We start from the raw sequence: 22,074 nt of genomic DNA, 5'->3' as shown, positions 1-22,074 counted from the left end.
CTCCCGTTGTCCCCCCCCCTCCCCCTCCTTGGGCTTCCCCGCCCGATGAGATTGGATCTTTCCATGCAATGATCGCCAGGGCATCCAAGCTTTTCCAGCTCTGCCCCGAAGAGAAGAAGAAAGAGGGGTTCCTCTACCAACGGCGCAAGGCCAAGAGGAAGACGGTCCTTCCTGTGCCTCTGCTGGATGACATCTGGGAAGAGGGACTTTCACTTCTCAAGAACCCGTCTACGACGCCAGCAAAAAGGGACCGCTACGAGAAGCAGACAGCCGACCCCGGATTCGGTTGTCTCTAAGGCGGCCAGGAAGAAGGCGGGGGGGGGGGCATCGGCCTCAACATAGACTTCCTAGCCGGACGGCGTGGCAAAGAAACTGGACATGATGGGACGACGGGTCATCTCGTCGGCAGCGACGACGATTAAGGCGGCCAACGCCTTGGCGATTGTTGCCCGCTACAACAGGGAGTTATGGTATAAGATCGCTCCTTTGTTGGACTTCCTACCGGACGACAAGAGGGTGGAGGCCCTGGAAATCTTGCAGGAAGGCGAAGTGGCGTCGGACCACGCCATAACGGTGGAGACGGACATCGCTGACACCGGTTTCCGCCAGTTGGGCAACGGCGTTTGCCTCAGACGGTGCGGATGGCTCAAGGCGACAGATTTCCGCCAGGACATTCAGGCCAAGGTGTTGGACATGCCCTTCGACAGGAACAACCTGTTTGGGAAAACAGTCGGAGTCCCTGCAAGCCATCAAAACGGACACGGAGACAGCCCAGGCCTTAGGAGTTCTCCAGCAACGACGGCCATCCTTTCGGAACGCCGGAGGCAAGCAAGGGGCCTCCAAAAGTTCCAGCGGCGGCTCCTCTACCTACCGTCAAGCGGCCCGTTCTTCGTCGCAGGAAGCCTATAGGGGATGAGGCAAATTGGGCGGATCCCGCCGTCGTCGCCAGGGAGGCTAAGGCGGCCTCAAAACAGGACTGAACCGGCCGTGGCGTCGGGCCCCCACCGAAGCACCCCGTTGGGAGGCCGGCTGGCGAATTTCGTCAGCGTGTGGGAGTCCATCTCCACCGACTGTTGGGTGCTGGGTGCCCTGGCCCAGGGGCAAGCTCTCGAGTTTCTACAGAAGTGCCCTCGCATTCCACCCGTGGCCAGGAAGGAAAATCACGTCCCTCAACTACTGTTGGAAGTAAGTGCGATGCTCAAGAAAGGTGCCATCGAGTCGTCCCAAAAGAGGCTTCGGGGTTCCGGAGTTTACTCAAGGTACTTCCTCGTAAAGAACAAGACAGGAGGATGGCGTCCCATCCTGGACCTGCGACTGAACAAATACTTCAAGGCACAGAAGTTCCGGATGGTCACCCTCCAGCACGTGCTGGGACAGCTGGAAGGAGGGCGATTTCCTGTCGTCGTTGGACTTGAAGGATGCGTACTTCCACATCCCCATTCTAAAAGGACATCGAAAGTTTCTCAGATTCGTAGTCCAAGGACGGCACTACCAGTTCAAGGCCCTTCCTTTCGAATTGAAGTTGGCGTCCAGGGTATTCACCAAGTGCCTAGCACCAGTGGCCGCGCGGCTGCACTTGCAGGGGATCCACATCTACCCCTAACTGGACGATTGGCTCATCCGAGCAAAGACAAGGGAACTCGCCGTCGGGCACACAGTGAAGACCGTCCAACTGCTCACGGATCTGGGATTCTCCATCAACTTCACCAAATCCCACCTGGTTCCGTCGCAGGTCGCACTGTTTCTGGGAGCCAAGCTCGACACAGTAGCGTGACTGGAGGAAAGGACGAAGGCCATCATGGGCAAGGTGCAACAGCTGCTGACCATGGACGTGGCCAGGGTGAGGTCCATCAAGTCCCTTCTCGGCATGATGTCCTTGTGCATCTACCTAGTGCGCCTGTGCAGACTGCGGATGCGGCCACTGCAAGAGTTCCTCAACGCCCGGTGGATGCATGCAGCGGGCAGCTACGAAGACAGGATCCCGCTCAACGAGACGTTCCGGCAAGCGATCCGGTGGTGGGGCGCCCGCGTGCCTCTGGCAGCGGGTACGGACTTCCAGACCCCGGCACATCAGGAGACGGTGACAACGGATGCCTCCCTGGAGGGATAGGGCGCGCACACCGGAGATCTCCACGCAGGAGGCCTTTGGCTCCCGGAGGGGAGGTCCCTACACATCAATGTCCTGGAGCTCCTAGCCGTGTTCTGGGCCCTCAGGTTGTTCCTCCCGTCCCTCAAGGGCAAGGTGGTGAGGATCTTCACCGACAACACCACCACAATGTTCTACATCAGGAAGCACGGAGGTACCAGATCCCCAGCCCTATCCATGGAGGCCCAGGATCTGTGGCACTGGGCCGTCGCCCAGGGGATGTTTCTGGTGCCCTTCCACCTAGCAGGAATAAAGAACACGATCGCTGACTCGCTCAGCAGGGAGCTGCGCTCGTGCTACGAGTGGGAGCTGCGAAAGGATAAGTGGATTGCTATTCCAACGATGGAGCAATCCCCAGATCGACCTATTCGCGACGGCGGCGAACACCAAGTGCCGGAGGTTTGACAGCAGGTTTCCCCAGCCGGGAAGCATGGGCGATGCCTTCTCATTCCCCTGGGACGGCCTGTTGCTTTATGCGTTCCCGCCGTTGCTGCTGCGACTCATCAACCAACTCAAGAGGTCGCGGTGCAGGATCATCCTCGTCGTACCGGCGTGGCCGAGACAGATCTGGTTCCCGAACCTTCTGGACTTGTCAGCGCCTCCCCCCCCTGCCCCAGTCAAGCTGCTGACGGACGTGGATCTCCTCGCCACAGAAGGAGGTGCCATCCTCCATCACGACCCAGGGTCGCTGAACTTGCAGGCCTGGCTTCTGCAGCACTAGAGTTTAGAGGGTACGATATCCCGGCGGACTGCAAGGAGGTGCTTGCAAAGGCCAGGGTGTCCTCAACTCTCAAGTGCTATGGACATAAGTGGAAGAGGTTCTTTGTCTGGTGTTGCGCACAGAAGATTAACCCTCTGCGGATTACGGCCCCTCAAGTGCTGCCGTACTTATTGTCATTGGCCAAGGAGGGGCTGGCCCATGCCTCCATCAAGATCCATCTGGCGGCGATCTCCCGCTATACCAGAACTCCGGGGCGCTCATACCTGTGGTCCCATCGCCTGGTGAAGGAGTTCATGAAGGGACTGTTCTGATCGTTCCCGCCGGTGAAGGCTCCGGCCCCAGCGTGGGAGCTCAACGTGGTGCTGACCAGGCTCATGGGGCCGCCATTCAAGCCTCTGCATTCGGCGCTGTTGAAGTTCCTGTTGTGGAAAACAGCGTTTCTTGTGGCCATCACCTCCGCACGACGAGTGGGAGAGATCCAGGCCCTCTCCTGCAAGCCTCCATACCTGACTTTCCACGAGACGAGGGTGGTGCTGAGGACGCACCCCTCCTTCATGCCCAAGGTGCCGTCAGACTTCCATCTCAACGAGCCCTTGGTGTTACCTGTTTTCTTCCCGTCACCTGTTCACGAGGAGAGGAAATTACTGGCGGGCCCATTGGTCAGCACTCATCCACGAGAACTTGTAATACAAGATAGCTGCACCATGTGAGGACAGGGTGGAGGATTCACATACTCCAGCACGACTCAATAACCAGGACTCAATAAATTGGCAAAGGGAAGTCCGAGTCCGTTTAATGATACATACATCAGCAAGTGGAAATCAGCAGCGAACCTCACTGGGGTATAAGCCCCTAGCATATTACAGCGGGAGTCAAACAGCCTCTTCTATGGGCAAAATTCGTCATCATTGACGTCTAATTTTACAAAAAATCATCATACAATATAATTGGTTGGCAAAGGTAACTTAAGTATAGGTACTATATCTGTATATGGAAATAAAGCATGTGGATTGGATAACTCTTATCGGGTGGGCGTATACGCCCCTCCCTCTACAACACACGTGATTGACGTCACTACAAGTACGACGTCTTATTGGTTACATTGTCTATAGGACCCTAGATTACATGGTCCATTTTGATTGGGCAAGTTACAACCCTAAACATAAATCTCCATTTTAATTAGCAGCATGCAGAATAGACACCCAGGTGCCTAGTGCCCCAAGATTCACCCTTCCTCCTTTCTATCAATCAGTGGTTTAGGGCTATGTGTCAATTAGTTGGCTGGATATGGCCTCGGATCTGTAGTCTCTTATCAGGAAAAGTTATGGCATCCTCGAGTTCTGGATGACATCAGGCGGTGGTAATCTTCGCGCCTGTCTGGTCACATGTTAGTTCACTGTGAATCTGCTTTAGTTTCCAGCTTTTCATGTATTTAATTCTGTGTTAGCTTGGCCACCTGCATGGGTCTCTCTTATCTTGACCTTCATGGGCGGGATGGCATGCTCTGAAGCTGGAGTCTTGTGAGCTCATGCTCTCCTCCGCTTCTCTGGTTGACCTCGATTTCCTCGGCATGAGCCCCTCTTGTTGAGTTCTGATTCCGCTCCTTCTCTTGCCTTTGGCTGAGTTTCGAAACTTGGCCTGTCAGGCCTCTGGCCACCTGGGTACAATTCTGCTTTTACAAAATGGAGTCGTACTTGTATAATGTGCCTTATTGAGGTAGATATATGGTTGGCGCTTGCCTCTCTATCTCCTACTAAGCATTGCAGGCAGTATCGATTTCTTAGCATCTTGCGTTTCAAGCCTATTTACACACATTTGAGATGGCGGTTGCTTTCATCTTGTCTTGTTGCACCATTTCCTCATGTTTTAACATTGTCTCTCCTCTGCGTTTATTGCATTTGTCTTCAAAGTTATCAGTACGGGCTTGCTTGCTTTCAGTTACCAATTCCGTTAGTTCTCGGGGCTGCTTAGGCCCTTGGTTTATTTCCATTGGCCTTCCATTAAGGCTTTAGGGGTCTCCTCGTGGACCGTGTGTAGGTATTCCTCATTTCGTGCTAATGGCTGGTATGGCTGTCTGATAGGGTACCTTGCTGCCCAGGGTTGTCGAGTTATGGTTGTATCAACAGGTATGGATCTTCTTACATACACAGGGAAAAGTCCCGTTGCAGCTCTCTGTTGGTTCAGCTGCTCCTCGTATGTCACATATCTTGGTGAGTACTTTCTTGGTAGCTCGAAATGCGGGGCGGGGGTGCAGGCCATGTCTGGGACCTCCTCTACACACCTTCGTCGCCGGCTGAGAGGACTTTGCAATCGCTGGATGTGGCTAGAGCGCTGAAGTTCTACGTGGACCGCACGAAGAGTCTCGGAAGACATCACAGCTGTTTGTAAACTTTGGACCTGTGAACCAAGGGAAGGCCCTCTCGAAGGCTTCTATTTCCAGATGGCTCTCCGGCTGCATCATGCACTGTCACCGGTTGGCAAACCGACCGTTGCCCGGCCGTCCGAGAGCCCATTCAACCAGAGCGATCGCTGCTACCACAGCGTTCTTGTCTGGTGTGCCCCTGCTGGACATATGCAGGGCTGCTACGTGGGTGTCGACGCACACCTTCACGAGATTCCACTGCGTTTACCGGAATTCCAGGGAGGAGTCCAGAGTCGGCCATGCAGTGATGCGCAACCTGTTCGCTTGAAGGTGAGCCTGGCGAGGAGGTAAGGGATGCTTAACGTTGAGCCTTGCCACCTCCCGTGGTTGTGCATGTGTGTACTGTTATGTATTCTTGTTTTGATGAGCATGTGAATCCATGCCAGACCCCATGCTGGAGAAGGAACAAGTTACTTACTTATAACTGTTGTTCTCCAGCATGCGCCTGGCATGGATTCACATGCAAACCCTCCCTCCTACCCCTCTGTGGCTCTTCTCTTGGTCCTACTGCCACTTTACGTGCTACCAAATCTGAAGATGGCTGCCAGAGAAGGGGCTTAGGTAGAGGGCAGACATTGGCTGGGGCAGTATGACCTAGAGACCATTTATTGGTTACTTATAGAAAGACAGTTAAGAAACTAAACTGATTTTTTCCTTTACCGAGGATTCCGAGCCTGACGACGCGACGGGGAATATTCATGAGCATGTGAATCCATGACAGACCCATGCTGGAGAACAACAGTTACAGGTAAGTAACTTGTTCTTTATGTCCATAGCTCTCATTTCCCCAGTCTGTAAGCCATAGGAGTGTGAGAAGTGTCAGTTCCACTCCAGATGCAGTTAATTTGCCCAAGCGTATAACTCCAAGGCTGCAGCTACATAACAAAGGCAATCGTGATGCATAAATCAAATAGTATACAGAAACCGCATTCAATAAAGCTAATGCTTCAAGCCATTAAGGAAACGTTAGATTTTTGAAAATACTAACATTGCTAATTTTGCACATTTTCACTGGACTGATTGTTTGAAAGCTCTTTTAACCTTCTATTTTTCTAAATGTTCTTCCTTCCAGTTGAATTTTTAGAATTCCTAACTTTGCACTGTTTTATTGGACTAATTGGAATACTGTTTGCTTTTCCTTCTACATTTCCTATTTAATCCATTATGTATATCTTGATTGTGCTTAGTTCATCATGGAATGCCCAATAGGGCCAAACATGCATATGAAACATAAATGAAATTTGACCTTCCGAGATGCATTCTTGAAATGTTACCCGTTTTTTTTGTTTGCGTTTATCAATTTTATGATTTTGAAAAGTGGTTTACTTCATTTTCTCTTCACTTCTGTGTACTTTAGTTTCAGTTTCAGTTTAGACGTTTTGTGTCGCTTTTGTGCATTCATCCAGTGCAGCTTTTAAAATTTTTGTCGTTGCTACGGACCACGAGGTTCTAACACTATTCCCTTTTTATATAATTGATCCAGTGTGAGTACCTGGTCTGCAGATTGATGCTGCCAACACTACTGTGCTTTGAGTTATGACCATGCCATTCTGTAATGGTTTCCAATCATTAAACCTATCCCATTTCTGCATTTCAGGAGTTCTGCCTTTTTGCTGTGGTTGGCCTAGTGTCAGACTTCTTCCTACAGATGCTCTTCTTTACGACAGTCCTGTCCATCGACATCCGGAGAATGGAGGTATGGGGTGAGGGGAACAGCTGTATCTCTGTGTGTCTCTTATTCTTTCATGATGAGTGTAGATTTGTGTGCAATGTGAGGTGGCATGCATGTCTAAAGCTATTGTACTTGTGCATTCACTGTTGAGGGGATTCTGTAGAGTGCACATTTCCAGCAATGGATCTCCCCAGATTCATAAACTGTGAATATCATTCTCTTTCACTAAGCAAACACCTACAGCAAAAACTCTGGTTTCGGATACAATGAATTGTAATCATCTTTTTTTTAAATTGTGGTTTGGTTTATAAATTAAAACTTTCAAATTAGCACAACAATAAATAACATAATCATATCAAGTTATATGTAAAGGAACATGACCTCAAACCGGTGATTGCAGTAGGAAACTTTATAGAAAGCCTTAACCTGGATACCAACTAACTTGCCGAAACAGTAAAGGAATTAGAACTACATTAACTGAGACTTAAGGAAACTTTCTTTCCTCTTCAGCAAAGAAAGACCTCTTAAAAATGTTATTTTCATCTAAAGGAACAAAGAGAGACAAGGAATCTGAAAGGACTCACACAACTTGTAAAAACTAGTAAAATAGTTGAATCAAGTATAAAAAAATAAATAAATAATATAATCATATCAAGTTATATGTAAAGGAACATGACCTTCACATCATTTAATACAGTTTAACATAATACTTTTTTTTTCTTTACAGAGAATCAGTTCATATGGTCACAATTCTACTCTTCATCACACATCAAGCATTTGTGGTTAGAATTGTCAACCAGCGTGCACAGTGCTTACAATAACAGTAAAAGATCCTATTATGTACAACATCAAACTTTCATAAAACTATCATGACATTTATGGCCTATTTGTCTTGCATTAATAATCTAGGACTGTATTATTAGGGAGCTGGTATATGATTCCATATTGTAAAAACATATGTCACATGCCAAAGGTGTTAGGAGACTGCCTTATTAAAGTGCAATAATGTCTTAACCCTACGTCTGTCTTTTGCTATTAACTCATAACAATGTGCATGGTGCCACCAGCATACCATACATCATAGATCAATCACTGTAATAACTTCCCTCGCTTACTGTACTAAGTAAACTTTTTACCCCAAAAGAGCAAACACCGCCTTTAAAAATGTGACCAGGGCTAAGGTCAAAGATAACTGTGAAGTCTGCATTAGTCTTGACGAGAATGATTCTTCAGCTAGGGAGGCTGGAGAATGTACACATTTTCCCAGCAATGTTATCCTGATAGTCCCCACTCGATTATCACGTATTCCAAAGTTTCTTCCAGGTGAGATTTACCTAAGAGGCAATTGCAAAATAAGGGGTCAATTCTTCTTCTTGGATCTACCACTTCCAATGTATATAATAAGTTAAATTGGAATCTCATTTACCAATTTTAATGTTCAGGAAAGGGAATTTCTTTAAGTAAAACATTGCAGTTGACAGTACTGGAGGGTATTTCACATATTCTTTCTTTTCTATCCTGTATTGCTTAAATTTGCACTTAAGCAGCATATGATTAACAGATACAGTAGTTTTATCCAAATCATTTTTTTTTTACGTGGTGTTCACAAAGGAATTGACAACCACTACTTTACCTTGTGTTGCAATACACATGGGTTCAGTGAATAAGTTAATATTCTTTGTACATAGCTGCAGATAATGGTTCTATTTATTAAGTATCTTGATGGACTTCCATGATTGGGGGCCTAATTCACATTTGATAACTGTAATAGCAAAGGAAAGAGGAAGCATTAAACACAATCCTCCAAAATGGGCCTTCTTGACTCTTAACCAAATCCCATTAGCTATATTCAATAATTCAAGGCCATACAGAATACAAGGAGTGACTTTTGCCTGGTAAAGTTCTACCAACAGTTGTATTTAGTATCGTCCGTATTTGGCTCGTATGATGTTTGCTCGTACTGTAAAGGACCTCCTCTTCATACTCCATGTATGATGTTGTCTATTAGCGATTACGTAACCGAAGTTGGTTCACTTCTTCAAGACAGTCATTGTGGCCTCTCCATTTAAAACCTTTGACTTTTCTATTTCTTTTAAAGTTAATTGCTTTGGTTTTTGCTACACCAATGTTCACATTATTTTCTAATGCACAATTTACAGAGCCATGTAGACTACTTTGAAAACCAATCAGTGTGGTGTCCAGAAAAATAGTCATCTGCGTAGATTGTATCCAGTCATTGCATCGAATAGAAAGCATTGAATGCATTTTTTTCAAAGGTAAAGGTTTTATTTTAATTATAATGGTCTTAAGGGGTACAAAAACAGGGGTTGGGGGGGACCCCCATTAAAAAAGAAAAAAAATGCATTTGATGCTTTTTTTTCATTGCTTTTTTTTATATGCTAAGGTATTCAATGCTTTGGCATTCAATGCAATCACTATAAACCGCGTAGATCAACCAGCCAACCTATTTTTAAGGGTGTCAATTTTTATGGAAAAATATTGGATTTAGCCAAGGCCTTTTGAATATCTGAGACCTGCAAATTGTGTAGGCACCAGGCCTGAACACAACCTTGTCTCTGGCCTGGCGATGTGGGTACCATCTAGAGAGAGCACCCTCCAAATTCACTCTTAGTTGTAGGGAGGATTCCATGTCAAACATTAATAACATGATCCAAGTATATGGGTCCATATACTATTGCACTTACATTTATCCATTAGCATTACTAGAATATTGGCTATGATAGATGCCCAGGCCAAAATATTTGCCTGCCTATTATTAAAATAGCGAAATGATTGGAATAATGAGGAAAACATCTTATCCCTCAACCAGACTGGATTCTGCAAGGGGACCAGTGCAATGGACCAGATAATTGCCCTTACTCAAACCAAACACTGTGGGCCTCATCACGAGTTGGGCCCAACTTTATTTGCGTTATTGCCCACCAGTCCAGCAGTATTACCGCAGGATCACGGGTTGCGGGGTAAACGTTATTCCCCATTCCCCACTGGGTCATTTGGTCCTTTGGACCCAATGGGGAATTTTCAGCCGTATTACTGTGCAGTAATTGCGCCGAAAATCAGCATTTTTCCGGCGTGTGTACGCCCTGCTCTGAGCTGGGGCTAAACACGCCATACTCGTGATTGAGCGGACCCTTAAATGTGGTTTAAGGGCTTCCTCCCAACTCGTGATGAGGCCCTGTATGTTGCCTTTGTAGGCTTTAGTTATGCCTTTGATACATTAAAAAGAGATGTGTTATGGCAGAAACTATTGTGTTTGGGGATACCTGAAGGATTAATGAAAATTATGGTGGCTTTGTACTCCAGTGCCACAGTCAGTAAGGATCTCACAAAATGGACACCCCATGCATGTGGGCCTAAAACGAGGCTGCTTAATGGCTCCCACATTATTCAACCTATATATTTCTGATGGGATCTACCCTGATTTCTGATAAGAACAATTCTCATCGCCTAGGCCAATATCGTTTACAATGGCTCAGATATGCGGACAATTTTATTTTACTAGATTACATATCAAGGGCACTACAACATCAGTGAAACCTTCTTGACGCATATTCTGAAGCCAACGGTTTAATTAGAAAAACATTAAAAGCTAAAATCATGGTCTTTAAGACTAGAGCAAGATTTAACCGGAAACGCTACACATGAAGTCTTAATAGTAACAAGATAGATATTGTCTGTTTGATTATCGTGGGGTAATGTTTGATAATATATTAAATTGGAATGCCTAATATTAAAAAAAGTAGGGTTACCACACATAAGCTACTGGGAGGGATTAAAACTATTGCCACAAAATGTGGGGTCTATTCCCTTCAATCAATTGTCATGCTATACAAAATGTAGCTCCTCCCCACCATATGGTATGGAAGCCTGAAACAACTTAGCAAACTCACAGTATTAGAGAGAGACTGCTTAAAAAGGCTTTTCAAACTACCGACAAGGCTCCCTGTTGAATACATCTATATGGAATTTGGAGTGAGGAGTATTTATTTCGTGGTGACTAAGCACAGGCAAACTTTATTTCAAATGGATTGTGTCCTCCAACGTATTCCTCAGCTAGTGTAACGCTTAGCTGGACTCCTCGGGAGCGTAATGCCTTCCCAGCCTGTGGACCTGCTACCTTGGCACTAGGATTCTGTCTGTTAAACAACAATGATAACAATAGAAATGCTATAACGTCTACTAACGGAGATTGTACTGCATGAGATGTATATTCTTGTTTATTTAATGTGGAGTTCTCTATCCTGCTTTTCTTCAGGGGCATGTTGGAATGAAGAAACAATGGTAACGTGGGTAGCTGATGTATTGCATTTCTGCCTTGAAATGTCTATATTTTTCAAGAAAGAGTCTTTGGATAAGTAAGTTGGCGACAAAATTGTAATCCTTAAGGGTTAAAATAATTTCCTATGTTGGAGAGATCTCTTTCTAATAATTTGCTCTTTCTTTTCTTTTTGCAGGTTCTCAGGATTTGGAATAAGAATTATGACTGCGGATGGCCGCGGAGTTACTCAGGATGAGAAAACGTTTTAAAACATAAGTTCACCTATACGGAGGAACTGCAGCCTTCAAAGAAGAGTGTGGAAATAACTGTGAGGGGAAAAACTTGATTAAACCTTCAGGTACGTAAAAGCTTATTAAACGTCTTCTTTTATCAACTGTTAAGTTCGTTTGTTAATTAAATACCTTTTGTGTTTGCAGGTTTTCGGAAAGCTGAGGAAACTACCTTCGAAGGATGCGGTGGCTGCGGAAGAAACTGCTGACTGAAGATGTTGCGGCTTCGAACAAAAACTGCTGACTGAAGATGCTGCAGCTGTGAATGAAACTTCTGACTGAAGATAACCGCTTCGGAGAATGACTTCGGTCAGGTAAGTCTTTTCTATAAACTATTGTATTCTGTTGTTTTCTGTAAGGCTAATGTCTCTATTTTCTCCTTTTATAGGTTCTGTAAGGAGAAACGCCAGTAGTGTTACCTGCTGTCAGCGGAGAAGACGCAAAGCTTGCGTACCAGCGGAGGCGGGGCTTAAATAGCTCCCTCTGCAATATGAATAGAACGTGCTGCAATTTGTGAATGGATCTTGCGGCAGCCATGTTTAGCGTATAAAAGTTATTGTTAAACATTACTAGAGTCTAAGGAAGCATATGCTGTGAATGGTGTGAATGCTGTACGTGCCAGACTAACACCCACCTTTGGCCTGCTGACTGATAAAAGGTTCCCTGTCTGGCCTGAATGCCTGAATGATGGCTATGCTCACTAACTGGGATCATGACATCCATGACAAGTAATGTCCACAGCTGTGCTGCTTCGGACATTTTTTCGGCAGAGGGCGTCCTTGCATGCCTTCGGGTCGATGTCCCTCGAAGGCCTCCGTCGAGGGTGACGTCATTAGATGTTATAGGTAGCACGCATGACGCCCGTAGCCTCAGTTCTGTTTTTTCCGTAAACATGTTTGCTTCGAGAACTTGGCACGCCTCGTGTCTTCTACTTCATATTGTGCAATTATGTCTTCTTCCACACCGATGACCCCGCGATCTAGCTTCAAGAAAAGTCAGGACTACGGGTCCAGGATGCCCATCACGGACCTGCACCGTATCTGCTTGTGGTGCCTGGGCGAAGACCACGCCACGGACGACTGCTCGAAGTGCCAGGCCTTGCGGGAGCCTTTGGGATAATTAAAAGTAGGCTGTGTTTCCAAACCCCGTTAATCCAAATCGACTGGTATGTCGACCGACAATTCGAGAGTCTCCTCGTCAGAAAACTTCCAGGAGATCTAGGTCCCGGAGTGGTTCACGCCACTCTTCCTCTTAGTCGAGGCGGTCCCGGAAGCATGTCACCGTTTGCCTTCCTCGTCGATGACGGATACCCGAAAAGGATGTCATGCCCCACTAAATCCTCTACCCCCGAGGAATGGGAGGCTTTTCGGAAGCAAATGTTCGATTTTTCAATCTCACAGCACAGTTCCGTCCGCGCCTGTGGTTGAAGCCGGCAAGGAACGGTCTCGGTCTGATGCTCATGCGCCCTCGGGCCCGGGTAGTCGGCACGATAAACATTGGGAGCGTCGAGTTCCCGTTCGGACAAGGCATTAGGGGATCGCCAGAGACGTGCGAGGTCCGGGTTGCGGTCTTCGTCTCCCACGAAACCATCTAAGCCTGAGAAGTTGTCGAAGGTGTCGACGCCACCAGCGCTGTGTCCGTCGAGTGAGTTTGTCGATTCTTTAACCAGGGTCAGACCTTCAAAGACTTTGGTGCCTTTCTTGACATCGACACAGTCAGAGACATCGACTCCTGCTGGGCAGAACTTGCAGACGGAAGCCCCTGTGGCTGTTGAACCTTCAAGAAAGGCTCCTGCTAAGTCTGTGAAGCCTGTTCCTGATATGCTGTGAATGGTGTGAATGCCATATGTGCCAGACTAACACCCACCTTTGGCCTGCTGACTCATAAAAGGTTCCCTGTCTGGCCTGAATGCCTCTCTCCCTAGGAAGGAGTTTTTCCAGTCTCTCCAGAATATTTATGAAGATGACGATGAAGAGAGGTCTAATGAGGACATTGGTCCTTTTGGTCTTCTTTATGGGACGCCTAATGCTCCAGAATGTCTCAATTGACAAGGACAGTCGGATTGAGAATCTGTGTCAGTCCTTGCATGATGCCAGTGGCCTCGACACATCTCCTGAGATGAGTTTGGGAAACTCGAGCCTGGTGAGCATGCCGAATCTTCTTATAAGAGACTGATGTTGAGGGTTGTAGCGCACCTGGGTTGTTCCAGGCCTCAGGTTGAGTATGATCAGGATGACCTTACTGACATCTTGGATCAGGGTCCCCCCACTGACCCCATGTTGCCATTTCATGTCGCTTTACAAAAAACGGTGGCTGCTACTTGGATTTCCCTGGAGTCTATTCCGGCAGTTAACAAGTCTTTGTCAAAGAAATACTGCCCATACAGTAGCGACCCCAGCTACCTGTCCACACACCCCACTCCCGAGAGTTTGGTGGTTCAGGTGGCTACAGCCACCTCAAAGCAGGCAGCGTACCCTACCATCCCTCCGGATAGGGACGATGAACGCATTGATGGATGGATGGGTGCGAAAGGTATTTTCGGCTGGGAGTATGGCTCTGAAATCGGCCCACTCCACCTGTGCCTTAACATTTTCACACACTCTGTGGAATTGTTTCGCTTGCGGCTGAGCATATTCCCGAAGGAGAGGAAAGGGATGGTTTTCTAGCTATTGTGAAGGATGGCAAGGATGCCATGTGTGAATCCCTTCAATCTGGGACACTGCAGATAGTGTTGCAAGGTCCATGGCTACGAGTACCATGATGCGCAGATTTGCGTGGTTGCGGAAGTCCGGCGTTGCACCAGATGTGCAAGCCTGTCTTCTCAACATGCCCTTTGACGTGTCAACATACTGACGAGAGCCTTTAGAAGTTGCAGACCTCCAAAGCAGCTGCCAAATCTTTTGGGGCATCTGTCAGACAGCCTCTGCCTTTTCATCCTAAGGTACAAAAATGGAGGGGTAGTTCCTTTCGCTATTACCCCTCATTTGGAAAGGCGAGGGGGATGCCCAGTCAAAGGGGCCTACGTAGAGGCACTCGTGGTGGACGAGGTAGGGGTGCCAAAGCCTCTCAGGCAGCTGCATCTTTGCCATCCGACACTGCCGCTCCTAAACAGCTCTGAGGCCATGCCTCATTGTTCTCCGGTGGGGGGGCAGGCTGTCGCAGCATCTCGAAGCTCTGGATACAATCGCCCATGGTTACTGCCTCCCTTTTCTCCAATGGCCTCACGACAATCCAGATCCGCTCCTGTTGCAGGAGAATTTCGGCCTGTTGGAGAAAGGCGCTATAGAACCAGTGTCTGTGGCGGAGTCGAACAAGGGTTGGTATTCCCCTTAATTTTTGATACCCAAGAAGGACGGAGGACCGAGGCCCATCTTGGACTTTTGATACTTGAACAAGTTCCTCAGGAAGGACAAATTCAAGATGGGCACTCTTTCTTAGATCCTTCAGGCCCTACAACTTTAGGATTGATTGATGTCATTGGACCTGCAGGATGCTTATTTTCATGTGCCGATCCATCTCAAGCACAGAAAATACCTCAGGTTCGCAGTTTGGAGGTTCCCACTGTCCATTTCGGGTCCTACCTTTCGGGCTCACCTCCGTGTGAGGGTCTTCACCAAGGTCATGGTGGTGGTGGCAGCGCATCTCAGGAGAGGATGATTAGCTGATCAGGGCGCGTTCTCCTGAACAAGCCTTGGATCACCTCAGCATCACCTGCCACTCCCTTCACAAGCTGGGCTTCTCCCTCAACTTCAAGAAGTCGCATTTGACACCATCCCAATGACTCCAGTACATAGGGGCCGTTTTGGACACTTCCTTGGTGATGTGCTCGACACACAAGGTAAGGGCTCATCACATTCTTCAGATGGTCCCAAAATTTCAACAAGCCCAGAGTCTTCCGGCTTTCGAATTCTTAAGGTTGCTCGGCCTCATGGCATCCTGGTGCCAGAGGCCCGCTTGAGAATGAGATCCCTTCAGTGGGCTCTATGGACTCAATGGTCCCAGTTCTCGTGCAGGAAGTCGGATTTCCTTCATGTTCCATTCTCGGTCTCGCAGGACCTTCTGTAGTGGGCCGACGAGAAAAATCTCATGAAAGGGGAGCCTTTTTGGCATCAATGGTCGGATGTCATGGTAGTGACGGACGCTTCTCTGACAGGGTGGGGAGCTCATGGCGACGATCTATCCATCAACGGTCGTTGGTCTCCATCGGAGATGCCGGATCTTCTGTATGCCCATGGGCCTGGCGCGCGCTACAAATAAATAAAATACAAATACAAATCGGAGTCAAGACTTCACATCAATCTTTGGGAGCTAAGAGCTCAGACTAGCGCTGAAGGCTTTCCTGCCATCTGTACGGGGGAAGAATGTCCTGATAATGACGGACAACACAGTGGCGATGCATTACCTCAACAAGAGAGGAGGTGTAGGTGTCACTAGCTCTGTGCAGGGAGGCAATGCAGCTCTGGTTCTGGGCAATAAGCGAGGGTATGTCCCTTTCGGCGTTCCATCTGGCCGGCACAGAGAACATGACAGCGGATGCTCTGAGCAGGCAGAGCGCAGTCTCCTACGAGTGGGAGCTAGATCAGGAAGTCCTTCAAGAGATCTTCACCCTTTGGGGAACGCCGCAGGTGGACCTATTCGCGACCAGTGCCAATCGGAAATGTGAAAGGTACTGCTCGAGGGAATTTCCTCTGAGAGGAGCTCTAGGAGACGCGTTTGTCGTGGAGGGTCTCTTCTCGCTTCTGTACGCATTTCCTTCGATCCCCATCATCCCTCAAGTTCTCAGGAGGTTGCAACGGCTAAGGACCCGCATGATCATCATTGCTCCGGATTGGGCCAGGAGAGCGTGTTACCCGGACCTTCTAGACATGTCCATCTGTCCTCCAATGCGTCTTCCCCAAAGAGAGGATCTTCTCTCGTGAGAGGAAGGTCAGCTCCTCCATCCAGAGGTCAAGACTCTCAACCTTCATGCATTGTTTCTGAGAGTTTGAGATAAAGGGATTGGGCCTTCCCGGATGACGAGATTGAGGTGTGCTTTTGGCTAGGCGGCCTGCAACAAAGTCCCTGTACCGTTGGCGTATGTTTTGCGACTGGTGCAGAGGAAAGAATGTGGATCCTTTTCAGAGTTCGATTCCAGAGCTCCTCTGCTTCTTGCTTTCTTTGGCCCACAGGGTTCTTCAGGTACGCACCATTAAAGATTATTTGGCAGCGCTGTCTATCTTTAAGCGCTTTTCAGAGGAATGTTCTTATTTTAAAATTCCACTGATCACTCCGTTTTTGAAAGGGCTTACGAATGTGTTCCTGCCGTTTCAGGTGCCGGTCTGGGACCTTAATTTGGTTCTAAAATGTCTGATGGGTGCTCCGTTTGAACCCTTGCAATCTTGCCCTTCAAGGTTGTTATCACTTAAAACTGTTTTCTTAGTTGCAGTTATATCTGCTAGAAGGGTGAGTGAGTTGCAGGCACTTTCTTCTAAGTCACCCTTTACTTTTTTCCACAAGGACATGGTTGTTATTGAGAGTACATCCGTCCTTTCTCCCTAAGGTTGTGTCAGAATGTAATTTGAGTCAGAAGGTGATATTCCCCGCTTTCTATCCTCCGCCTCACCCTAGTAAGGAAGAGGAACGGCCCCATAGGTTGGATCCGAGAAGAAACTTGAGCTTTTATCTCTCCAGAATGGCCAAACTCAGAGTGGACGACCAGCTCTTTGTGGGGTACACTGAACACTGTTTAGGACAGGCTGTTTCTAAGCAGACCTTGTCTAGGTGGATTATCCTCACTATTTCAGAATGCTACCGGTTGGCTGGTAAGGACCCTCCTGAGGGTTTGTGGGCTCATTCCACCAAGGGCATTGCTACTTCGACAGCCCTCCAGAGGGGTGTGCCGGTGAAAAATATCTGACGCTGTAACGTGGTCTTCTATACACACGTTTGTTGAGCATTACTCCCTGGACACTTCCCATGCTCAGGATGTTGCCTTTGGTAAGGCAGTTCCTCACTCTGCCATTTAATTGGGTATATCTACATTCTTTTCCATCCTCCTATCATCATTACTGCTTTGGGAGTCTGTCATAGATGAGGAATACATTGGATGACACAATCCATTCGAAGAAAGTTACTTACCAAACTGGTAACGTTGTTTCGACTGGATGTTCCTCCAACGTATTCCTCATCGCCCTCCCAGCATGCCCCTCTAAAGAATTTCCCATGCCTTTACAGTTTACGTCCCGCAAGGCTAAGTGCCGTCGATGCTGTGTTCTTGGCATGTGTGCCACATGTGTGAGGGGGGAAAACATGAACTGAGGTTACGGGCGCCGTGCATGCTACTTATAACATCCGATCCTCGACGCAGACCTTTGAGGAACATCGACCCAACGCCATTGACGCAAGGATGCTCTCTGCGGAAATAAATTCAGAAGCAGCACAGCTGTGGACATTACATGTCATAGATGAGGAATACGTTGGGGGGACATCCAGTCGAAAGAACGTTACCAGTTTGGTAAGTAACTTGTTCTTTGGAGACTTACTAACTCTAGGGCTAACACCTTAATGAATATTATCTTTTAACATCATGACTGTAAGACCTGATTGTAATACACTGGCTAGACTCATTACTGGTGGGGCACATGGACTGCACTATTATATATAGCCCAACAGAGACTGAATCCAAATAGATGCAAGTGAATTAATGTGACCGTGAACAAGCAATTATAAATTTAGCATGCAAAAAATCAAGTGGAGAGTATCTGCTTAATATGCCTAACCAAAGGGTAACTGCACGATACATAATTGACTTTCCAGACAATAAGACTTCTTATGAATATCTTAGAAGTAAGTTTAATATTGTTGAAACCGCATAAAAGGTTGGTACCTGGATGAAAGTACCCAGAGAATTGAGAACATGCAGATTCAGTGGCTCCAACATCTTGGAGACGAGCAAACATCTGTGAAAACCTACATGCTTGTTGAAGAGAAGCGGCCGCCCAGCCCTGCTTTCTGGGTTCTAGTCGGAGTTTTGCCTCAAAAATGTTAATTCGAGGGGATTGGGTCCTCCGACGTATTCCATATCTATGACAGGTAATGTCCACAGCTGTGCTGCTTCGGAAAATCTTTTGCGTCTGCGTCCTGCGTCGATGCGCCGTCCCCGAGGACCTCCTCCGACGGCCGACGTCACCCGATGTGATAAGTACGACGCCCATAGCCTCAGTTCCATTTTTTCCGCGAACGTGTTCGCTTCGTGAATCTCGGTACGCCTTGACTCGTTGGAGTTACTGTTTTCTTTCTCGGTTTGTTTGTGGCGATGTCTTTCTCGTCTTCGACCCCGCGTCCGGGCTTCAAGAACTGCAGGGACTGTGGATCCAAGATGTCGGTCACGGACTTGCACAACGCCTGCCTCTGGTGCCTCGGGGAGGCCCACGATACGGACGAGTGTGTCGACTGTCAGTCGCTCACTGCGAAGGCCTTGCGAGAACGCAAGAAGAAACTGTCGGTAGGTCGGGTGTCTAAGCCCCGGAAGTCGAGGTCTGCGGGGCTTTCGACCGATGACTCGAGGGGTGACTCTCCGCGTCGTCGTCGGAAGTCCGGTGGGTCTCCTTCCAGGAGTCGGTCTCGCCACTCCTCTGCCTCTTCTAGGCATTCCAGGAAGCGCCGGCATAGGTCGCCTTCCCCGTCCTCTTCCGAGGACTCGCCCGTCGGCGGGTCGCTTATCCCTCCATGCAAGCGACACCGGAGGAATGGGCTTCCTTCAGGAAGCAGATGCTAGCGATTCTGGAATCGCAGGGCACCGGTCCGTCTGAGCCTCCGAGTGGGGTCGGTCGGCACCGGTCGAGAGACACCGCCCGTACGCCTTCGGACTCGGGTGGTCGGCACAGCTCGCGGGAGAGGTCCTGCTCGGACAAGGGTAGCCGTTCTCGCCATGCCCATTCCAGGTCCCGGTCCTCGACGCGCTCGAGACCGCGTGATCCTGTGCCGTCTTCGAAAAAGACGTCGACGCCTCTGGCGCCGAGGTCGTCGACGATTACTCTCGAGGTTCCGTCTTCAAGGGGGTCGTCGACGTCGTCGGTGCCCAGGCTGTCTAGAGACACGCTCGGTGCTCCGGCTTCGAGGACTGTGTCAACGCCGCAGATGCTGGAAGCGTTGCAGCTGACGTCGACGCCTTTTCTGACGACGCCGGCGCCGACTCGCTCGGCGCCCTCGACGCCTTTTCTGTCGACGCCGGCGCCGACTCGCTCGGCGCCCTCGACGTCTTTCGAGGCGGTGGTGTCGGAGGGGCCCCGTGGCAGGGGGGTTTGCCCCTAAAAAGGCTATGGCTAAGGTCAGGCACTGCTTTGGTCCGCAGAGGTCTTCCTCTCCCCGCCTGGAGTACATTTCAGAGGGTGATGAAGGCTCTGATGGCGGTCTGGTTCCAGTTACGGTTCCGGATGAACTTATCTCGGGCCATAGTCAGTTTTATGACCTGAGGCAGTCACTGCATGATGCCGGTGGAGTTTTGTCGGCCAGAGCCTGGCACTCATGGCGATTCATCATATTGGCGCCTCATGTCTCGGGTTACCGAGTACTTGGGTTGGTCAGCTCCCCCAGGGGAGTTCGTTCAGGATGATCTCACGGACATCCTTGATCTCGGTCCACCCACTGACCCGGTTTTGCCTTTTCATATGGCTTTGCAGAGAAGGGTGGCGGCGGCGGCTTGGACTGCTCCGGAGAGTCTCCCGGCAGTGGGCAAGTCTTTGTCGCAAAAATACCGTCCAGCCAGTAGCAACCCCTGCTACTTGTCCAGGCACCCCACCCCGGAGAGTTTGGTGGTGCAGGCGGCTACGGCCCCGGCAAAGCAGGCGTCGTATCCTACCATCCCTGCGTATAGGGACGACAAACATTTTGACGGCTGGGCGTAGAAAGTGTTTTCTTCTGGGGGTATGGCGCTTCAGGCGGCCAACTCCATATGTGCCTTGTCTCGTTTCACACACACTCTGTGGAACTGTGTTGCATTAGTGGCTGATCATATTCCCGAAGGGGACGAACGGGATGGTTGCCTTGCTATGGTTCAGGATGGCAAGGATGCTATGTGTGAGGCCGTTCAGTCGGGTTTGGACTTGGCGGATTGTGTCAGCCGGTCCATGGCGGCGAGCACCGTAATGCGCAGGTTTGCGTGGTTGAGGAAGTCTGGGTTCGCTCCTGATGTGCAGTCCCGGCTCCTCAACATGCCCTTTGACGATGAACACCTTTTTGGCAGCAAGGCTGACGAGAGCCTTGAGAGGTTGCAGACCTCCAAAGCTGCAGCGAAGTCGTTGGGCGCTGCAGTTCGCCAACCTCCGCCTTTTCGTCCTAGGGGACAGCAATGGAGGGGAGGTTCCTTTCGCTATTACTCGTCCTTCAGTAAAGCGAGAGGAGCTAGCAGTCAAAGAGGCCATCGTAAGAGTGCCAGAGGTGGAAACAAAGGTACTCGAGGTGCCAAGGCCGCTCGCGCAGTTGCCTCTTTGCCCTCAGGCAACGCCGCAGCCGCTACCACTCAGTCATGAGGCCAGGTCCCATGGTTCGCCGGTTGGGGGAAGGCTGGCGCAGCATCTTGTAGAGTGGCAAGCCATTACTTCGGATGTGTGGGTTCTGGAGATCATAACCCACGGCTACTGTCTTCCTTTTCGGCAGAGGCCTCACGACAATCCACCAGGGAACCTCTCTTTGAAGAGTCCGGATCCGCTCCTTGCGCAGGAAATTCAAGCCCTGCTGGAGAAAGGCGCCATAGAACTGGTGCCTGTAGCGGAGAGGAACAAGGGATGGTATTCCCCTTATTTTTTGATTTCAAAGAAAGACTGGGGATTGAAACCCATCATGGACTTGAACAAACTCCTCAGGAAGGATGAGTTCAAGATGGTGACTCTTTCTCAAGTCCTCAGGCCCTTCAACTTCAGGACTGGTTGGTGTCTATCGACCTCAAGGATGCTTACTTCCATGTGCCGATCCATCCCAAGCACAAGAAGTACCTGAGGTTTGCAGTTGGCGACTCGCACTTTCAGTTTCGGGTCCTGCCGTTCGGATTGACCTCTGCCCCGAGGGTTTTCACCAAGCTCATGGTGGTGGTGGCAGCGCATCTCAGGAAAGGGGGGATTCACGTCTACCCCTACCTGGACGATTGGTTGATCAGGGGGAGCTCTCGCGAGCAAGACCGGGATCATCTGTCCGTCACCTGCCACTCCCTTCACAGGCTGGGCTTCTCCCTCAATTTAAAGAAGTCCCATTTAACACCAACGCAGCGGCTCCAGTACATCGAAGCAGTGCTCGACACGTCCCTGGGGCAGTGTTTTCCTCCTCAGGCGAGGGCTCTTCACATTCAGCAGATGGTGCACAAGTTTCAGTTGGCCCAGACTCTCCCAGCGTCCGAGTTCTTGAGACTGCTCGGCCTCATGGCTTCCTGCATTCTTCTGGTGCCAGAGGCTCGTAGGCGGATGAGATCTTTGCAGTGGGCACTCAAGCTCCAGTGGTCTCAGTCCTCCGGCAGGCTGTCAGACCCTGGACCTTCTGTGGTGGGCCGTCGAGGGCAATCTGATGAAGGGGGC

General features: G+C 49.1%; 1 protein-coding gene across 2 annotated transcripts in view; it reads left to right on the top strand.

Moving 5' to 3' along the window:
• Nucleotides 1-22,074, top strand: part of SCAP (SREBF chaperone) — a 1,420,607-nt gene that overhangs the window by 559,069 nt on the left and 839,464 nt on the right. For both annotated transcript variants that reach the window (XM_069645830.1, XM_069645831.1), the window contains exon 11: nt 6,887-6,985. In XM_069645830.1, the coding sequence (XP_069501931.1) occupies nt 6,887-6,985 (99 nt within the window). The remainder of the gene's footprint in view (nt 1-6,886; nt 6,986-22,074) is intronic.

This window comes from Ambystoma mexicanum, chromosome 2p (assembly GCF_040938575.1).
Source record: "Ambystoma mexicanum isolate Mex_15411 chromosome 2p, UKY_AmexF1_1, whole genome shotgun sequence".
NCBI classification, from domain to species: Eukaryota; Metazoa; Chordata; class Amphibia; order Caudata; family Ambystomatidae; genus Ambystoma; species Ambystoma mexicanum.
Note: the sequence above shows the minus strand (reverse complement) of the source record. Positions and strands in the feature narration are given on the sequence as shown.